The sequence below is a fragment of the Ictalurus punctatus genome, chromosome 26 (genome assembly GCF_001660625.3).
Source record: "Ictalurus punctatus breed USDA103 chromosome 26, Coco_2.0, whole genome shotgun sequence".
Lineage (NCBI taxonomy): Eukaryota > Metazoa > Chordata > Actinopteri > Siluriformes > Ictaluridae > Ictalurus > Ictalurus punctatus.
In genome coordinates this window covers 18,379,622-18,386,922 of record NC_030441.2, presented here as the reverse complement: position 1 = coordinate 18,386,922, position 7,301 = coordinate 18,379,622, and the positions used below count along the sequence as shown (strand labels likewise).

At 45.2% G+C, this 7,301-nt stretch overlaps 2 protein-coding genes across 2 annotated transcripts in view; one reads left to right on the top strand and one right to left on the bottom strand.

The window, feature by feature from the left end:
* The first annotated feature begins 200 nt into the window (after nt 1–200).
* Nucleotides 201–4,965, top strand: avpi1 (arginine vasopressin induced 1). The gene is made up of 3 exons (XM_047151282.2): nt 201–396; nt 2,426–2,816; nt 3,043–4,965. The coding sequence occupies exons 2-3, from the start codon at nt 2,434–2,436 to the stop codon at nt 3,251–3,253; spliced, it is 594 nt and encodes a 197-aa protein (XP_047007238.1). The 5' UTR covers nt 201–396; nt 2,426–2,433; the 3' UTR covers nt 3,254–4,965.
* A 17-nt stretch (nt 4,966–4,982) lies between these two features.
* pi4k2a (phosphatidylinositol 4-kinase type 2 alpha) overlaps nt 4,983–7,301 on the bottom strand; it is an 11,250-nt gene continuing 8,931 nt past the window's right edge. The window contains exons 8-9 of the mRNA XM_017457070.3: nt 7,242–7,301; nt 4,983–5,919 (exon numbers count right to left, since the gene is read on the bottom strand). Coding sequence (XP_017312559.1) covers nt 5,758–5,919; nt 7,242–7,301 — 222 coding nt within the window. The 3' untranslated portion in view covers nt 4,983–5,757. The remainder of the gene's footprint in view (nt 5,920–7,241) is intronic.

Below are 7,301 nucleotides of genomic sequence, written 5' to 3'. Positions count from 1 at the left end.
AACATGCCTCTCTGTGTCGACTCCGCGCGCCACTGACGTCAATGAAAATGACACCTTTGATTTTTTTTCCCCTCCTTCGCAGTACACTAACGCGCACCGTGAGCTGCGCTATGATTGGTCAGAAATGGAACAGGTAGGCGGGATTAATACTTACCCGAGCGCTGTGATTGGCGCTGCGCGTCGCTGAACGTAAGCGGAAGAACTGGCGTGAAAAAAAAGAATCCTGATCCACTGACATACAGGACCGAGAACCACTAAACCACACACACACACACACACACACTGAGTTTAATCACTCTCAAACTCACTGATACAGAGGATTGTAAATATCCAGGCGTTTCCGGATGATACTGCAGGGGTTAAGAGGATAGAAATCACCGCTCGGGACGCTAAACGGTCTGTGTTTACTTTTCTGCGTTGCTGCACTCATTTACCTATTTTTTTATTTTTTAATTCCCCATAAAGTTTTTCAGAGACCTTTAAAAAAACGTTTGTATTTCAATATAGCAATATACGATGCAGTTATTTACAAAAATAATCCTGCAATTATGTACAAAAACACGTGACAACGTGCCATGACATAATCTATCACGTTTATGTGTGTGTGTGTGTGTGTGTGTGTTAAACCGTGTGCTAAACATTGTTTAATTGTCTCCCTTTTATTACGCGTAATTCATCAACAGTAATAAAGTGCAAGTGGAGATTACTGCAGATCTAATAATAGCGCAGAGCTGCGCACGTGCAGTCTGCCGGGGTCAGTGCAGCAATACAGATAATTATTTATTATTATTAAAAAAAAAATCTCTGATCAATATTAAATCCGTCACTTAATGCTGTCATTGTTGCCTAATGGTTTCTCCTGTCGTTTAGCCAGCGCGTTTCTTATCTCATCTCAGATCTTTTTTTTTTTTTTTGCTAACGCACTCGAGCAGCAGCGACTGCAGTCCGTTGTGCGTCGGCGTGACGTCATCACGCCGCGGCGTGACGTTTGCAAAAGAAGTTGGAGTTAGGATTTATTATTTTTTCTCAAATAATATTTGCTGTAGGTTTATTCGCGAGATATATTTGCCCAGGTATATGCATTAATGTGCATTAATGTGCTTTCAAAACAAAACAGAATAATTAAATATTTCTCCGTGACGTCACTGCGTAGCTCCATAACGGTTTTCTGCACTAGGATGATTATATATTTAAATCTATAGTCTTAAATATATATATATACATATATATAATATCCTCAGACAGCATATAGTCTAGTTTAGAATGAATTAATATTCCTGATAAGGGAAGAGAATAAGTGTTTTAATGAAAAAAAGAAATCTTAGTAATGCAAGTTCAGTGTAAATTCCTGTAATTTTAGTGTAATATGAGCTGTACATTAAAGACCCACTCCATTGTTTTTCTACGTGATCTCTAGCTCAGACGTCACCGCTGTGTGTGGTGAAAACATGAGTAATAATCCGACTATGACTAGGTCCTGAAGTGCATACAGTTTGGCTGTGTACTGTTTTGATGCACTGTTAGTGTGGTTGGGACACACCCCAGGATTTACTTCAGTTCTTAAAGTGAAAACTCGAGGTAACATCATTTTGCGGTGAAAACCGACAGTTCTGTTTCGCAGGATATACCGAGAGATCAGATAACGCACGCTCTTTGCGTGTAAACAACCTCTGCAGTGTGTTCAGGCTTTTAGAAACTGCAGCTTTCTGGAAGGTAATGGAACATTCCTGCAGATGCAGTGATTTAGACCCTGACCCGTATTTTAACCTCCTCGTTTGTTAGCGTGTTTACGGTAGCTGTAATACTCCCGGGATTGGCGGTACGTTTCTACGACACAGTTTGGTGCTGGGAATCTTAACCATCCCGTCGTAGCCGTGATCGGACAATCGAAAGCTGCTTAAATAGTGATTGCGTAACACCGCTTTGTTGTGACTTCTTCGGAACAGTTGACTTTTAGTCACACTTTATGCAGTGGTAAAGTACCAGGAACCTTTGGCACCTTTTGAAAACTGGAGTTGTGTTTGTCCTGGTGGGTTGCTGGTTCCGTACCAAAGGTTCCAGTTGAGTGGGTTTTTGTTTTTGTTTTAAGATCAGCAACAAGAAATAACAATATTCAGGGGCGGGGCTTCCAGTACTGTTTGCTGCTGATTGGTTACGAGTCTCAAGTCGGGTCAAGCACGACACCGTGTCAGTAAAAACAGTGAAAACGCAATGTTGTGCTTCGGGTATTACTTCCTCGAACCGCACAAAATTACAAACGAAACGAACTGTCACTGATTTAATGTTAACATAAGGTTCAGCTTTGTCGCCATGTCATTTACTATACCAGAGTCTCGCTTGGAGATCCAACGCCAGCTTGCAACCTTCCACTGCCTTCTATAGAGAACTCCTCCTACCTAAAAATCTTTAACGCTTTGATCCTCAGAGCTGCCTATGGAGGAGGTCGGTGTCAGCGCTGCTGCAGTGCTGCCCGGAGCGCCTCAGCCCACGTTCTGCCGGACCGCTACGGCGTCCGAGCGTCGCACGCGCAAGTCCGGCTCGGCCAACATCTTCCAGGGTGTGAACCTTCGGCAGCTCAGGCGCCTCTTCCACTCGGCGGGGGAGCCAGACGCCGAGCAGAAAGCCAGACAGGTGTGGAGGAACCGAAGAAGGGCCGAAGGAGACGAGGAGGACGGGGACGGAGACGAGGTCGAGGAGGAGGAGGAGGAGGATGAAGGGCTGGCGCGGGCACTGGTGGGGCTCCGGGTGAGAGCGAGGAACCGCAGCGGGATCCGAGCCGAGACGAACAGAGGGGCCCGGGCGTTTGGGCACAGCAGGTCAGAGACACGTGTGGTGGTTGTTCTAGAAGGGTTTTACAAACAACGCAATAAAATCTCACTCTCTGACCTGATGCCTGGTTGTCAGAGTGAATGTTAAATGTAAAACAGTTTTGAGTGAAAACAAAACCATTTGTCTTCCAGCACCTTTAGTGCTTGGACCCCTAACGGACTCAAAACAAAACTGACTTCTGCTACCTTCTTGCTCTCGTCCATGTTTTTCCAGAACGAACGAGCGGACGCCATCCGAGGCCACGGCCGACGACGACGTCACGGCTCGGGGAGCCTGCGGGGGGCAGGCCAAGTCATGTGACCCGGCGGACGACGAAGACGTCTGGGCGACCCGGAGCCGGGACGAGAAAGATCCGGATCGCTACCTGCACCGAATACGACACCGACACCGAAAACTAGATAACTGCATAACCGACACAAAGTAGCTGCGACACTAAACACGAGCCCACCATTAAGGAGCCGAAACGTGATGAACACTATGATGGAGAGACACTACAGAGCTGTTTACTGCTAAATTACTCGTCACGTTGCTGCAACAAACACATTCACTACAGTCCTAAAAACCTCACTGCATTAATTAACACTAATTCATCTAACACTGTCGGGCATGTGCTGGTAATCGGTTATACCTCATATACCGTATTCATTTTAAAGCGGTACACTACGGGGCGATGGTGCGTGGTGAAGATGAAGCCCAAACTAAAGACGGTTTAAAATGCTTCTCAAAGAAAAATAAGCAAATTGTAGCAAAAACAATGTAATTCCTGCACCTCGGTGCTTGGACCCCTAACAACCTGAAAACGTGTTTTGGTTCCATATTATTATTATTATTATTATTATTATTATTATTATTATTATAATACACAATACTTAGTGCAGCTCTGATATCAGCACATGCCAACCAGTGTAATACTCCAAATACGCTATTTAAATAAACACCGAGGGCTCGAGGTTGATATTTTCAGGGATTTAAAAAAAGAAAATAAAATCCAGCCCGCCCCGGACCAGCGACGAGAGCATCGCCCGGCGGAGGGACGGCGTCGCCGGGCTCGGCCTGGACGTGTAGTCGGAGCTGGAGCGCCTGGTAGTACTTGAGTTAAACGTCGTCGTCTTCTGTAGCACGTTAGCAATATTCGCAACATTCGGAACGTGATGATGACGACGATGAAGAATATGCATCGAAAAAGCAATCACGCATTCTTCCACATTAGTGTTGATCACTTTTTATAGTGTGCACCGAGATAGAGAGTAAATCAATGGACTCGATGATGATGATGATGATATGCGACATTAGAGTAGTGTAGAAGTAATATCTAGCTTTACTTTAGTTTGTTTTTCCTCCTCCGTTCTGGATCGAAATAATTAAAAAAAGTGAAAGAAATTCTAATAGCAAATGTAGCTGGCTGTATTTTCCGGACGTTTTAGAAAAAAAGGGTTCTTCGCGAGGTCTTCAGGAGGTTAATGGTTGCATCAGTTGAAACAAAGAACTCAAGATTTCCAAATGTAGCTTATTATTATTATTATTATTATTATTATTATTATGAGAAACTGTTATATAATTCCAATATGCCCATTTTTTGGAGTATTTACAGTAGCTACATTACTCCAGGGATTACGGTAATTTGCACACTCAAACAACAGGGTTTGAGGGAATGAGTTGTAGACACTATTGCATTATGGGTATTCGTCAAGGCTACGGATTTAGTCCGCTATTGTTTTCAGACCGTTATATTAAGATCAGAGCTGTAGCGAATCGAATAACGGCGACACTAACAGGACAAAAACGTTACTGCACTACACCACCAGGGGGGCGTAAAGCGATCTCTGACGTATAGTGAATTTACCGCATGACTTATAGTCCGGAAAATACAGCACACGTCTGATATTACAGTAGTACCGTTAGAAAAGCGAGACTTGTTTTTATATTTTAAAACCGGGATTTCTCGTCGTCGACGTAGCCGTATTCTTACATTTATAAACGTAACGATTTATTATAATGCCTGTATTGTTTTTTATTTTATTTAAAAAGATGTATTTCTACCTTCACTACATGCAGTGTAATTGTTTGTTGTATTTTTGTGTCAAGTTGTGAACTTGTGATGAATGAATCTGCTATTAAAAACAAACAAACAAACAAGGAAGCTTCCAGAAACATTTCCTGGTCCTGTTGTAGCTTATATTTTCTTGCTAAATTACATTACATACAAATTTATACAGTGCATCGCCATGACATTTTACAGTCAGTTGCTTCATCTCGCTGAAGTAAATACGTCGTAAATTAAAAAATGTCTGCTTTTCAAAAACAATGGGGGGGGGGGGGGGGATGGGGAGCATTCCAGTGTTTCTGCACATGCTCAGTCGAGATCAGACAGCCGCATGCGCGCGATATAGGGGAAAATACATAAAGTAAAATAAAACATAGGCAAGGCAGAAGTATGCACCATTCCAGAAGTTTGTGAAGATGTTAAAACAAGAAAAAAGGAAGGCGAGAGAGAGAAGCTCTACAGAGAAGGATCTGTGGCACGTTTTGTTGTTGTCAGTTTAGTCGCACTATTAGGTTAAGTTGTTATGGACATGCAGTTCGTCCTCCACACAGCCAGAGGGCGACAGTGCAGGTGAGGGAGAGCGCTGCAGGGATATGCGCACGTCCGTCGCCGGTGTGATTACAGTAAAACACCGCGTGTGTGTGTGCGCGTGCGTGACTGTGCAGACAGTGTGGCAGGTCAGTGTACCTTTATTAAGGTAACGGTCCTCTTTAAAGAGGAGGAATCACGGATTTGATTCGGGGGAGGGAGGAGGGGGTGAAGGCTAAAAGGAAGCGGTCTTTCTGCTTCTTTCATTCAAGCACGGTCTCTGTTCAGTTCCTTCCCAAATACAGTTCACGAGGAAGAGCAGCACGTCTCGGGTTAGCCACGCCCGCCGGCACGCATCACCACCACGTGAAAAACGGCCGTCTGCTCTGGAAGCTCTGGGTGTAGGACTCGCTGTTGGCACGCTGCGGCGCCCGAGCCGTCTCCACGGTCACGGGGGGCATCTGTACCAGCTGCAGGGGCGATCTGCCGTCCTTCAGGGCCTGGGTCAGGTTCAGGATCTGAGAGGGAACCAGAAACATGCTACAGCACGACCCTTCGCGTTCACATAAAAGCACGAGAAAATACTGTCGACTTCTTTGGAGCACAAGAGCTCGGGATTTCACCCCTCCGTTTAAAAAATAAAGAGAGCTGCAGAATTCCGGCTCCATCGAACCCGGTCCGACCCGAATCCCTACAGTACAGAGCTCTCACTAATCACCTGCCCACAGAAACTCATCCCCTGAGTCAGATAACAACACGCTGTCCAACCGGAGCCAAAACCCACAGACACTCACACAAACACAGACTGAGAGAGAGAGGGAGAGAGACGCACAGAGAGAGAGATGGATAAAGAGAGAGGGAGAGAGACCGAGAGAGAGAGAGAGAGACAGACAGATGGATAAAGAGAGGGAGAGAGACAGGGAGAGAGAGAGACAGATGGATAAAGAGAGGGAGAGAGACAGATGGATAAAGAGAGGGAGAGAGACAGAGAGAGAGAGAGACAGATGGATAAAGAGAGAGAGACAGGGAGAGAGAGAGACAGATGGATAAAGAGAGGGAGAGAGACAGATGGATAAAGAGAGGGAGAGAGACAGAGAGAGAGAGAGACAGATGGATAAAGAGAGAGAGAGAGACAGGGAGAGAGAGACAGATGGATAAAGAGAGGGAGAGAGACAGGGAGAGAGAGACAGATGGATAAAGAGAGGGAGAGAGACAGAGAGAGAGAGACAGATGGATAAAGAGAGGGAGAGAGACAGAGAGAGAGAGACAGATGGATAAAGAGAGGGAGAGAGACAGATGGATAAAGAGAGGGAGAGAGACAGATGGATAAAGAGAGGGAGAGAGACAGAGAGAGAGAGAGACAGATGGATAAAGAGAGAGAGAGAGACAGATGGATAAAGAGAGGGAGAGAGACAGATGGATAAAGAGAGGGAGAGAGACAGAGAGAGAGAGACAGATGGATAAAGAGAGGGAGAGAGACAGATGGATAAAGAGAGGGAGAGAGACAGATGGATAAAGAGAGGGAGAGAGACAGATGGATAAAGAGAGGGAGAGAGACAGATGGATAAAGAGAGGGAGAGAGACAGATGGATAAAGAGAGAGAGAGAGACAGATGGATAAAGAGAGGGAGAGAGAGAGAGAGAGAGAGAGACAGATGGATAAAGAGAGAGAGAGAGACAGATGGATAAAGAGAGGGAGAGAGACAGATGGATAAAGAGAGGGAGAGAGACATGGAGAGAGAGAGAGAGAGAGAGACAGATGGATAAAGAGAGGGAGAGAGACATGGAGAGAGAGAGAGAGAGAGAGAGAGAGAGAGACAGAAATACAGAGCATGACTGACCTGTCCTCTCATTACTGAGAGCTGCTTGTGGAACTGGCCTCTGTCAAAACCTGGATCTTT

What these genes read in the sequence shown, in the direction of transcription:
- avpi1 (XM_047151282.2), top strand. Translation starts at nt 2,434, where the DNA reads ATGGAGGAGGTCGGTGTCAGCGCTGCTGCAGTGCTGCCCGGAGCGCCT. An exon ending in CGGGCGTTTGGGCACAGCAG is followed by an intron (nt 2,817 to 3,042) that starts GTCAGAGACACG and finishes ATGTTTTTCCAG; the next exon opens with AACGAACGAGCGGACGCCAT.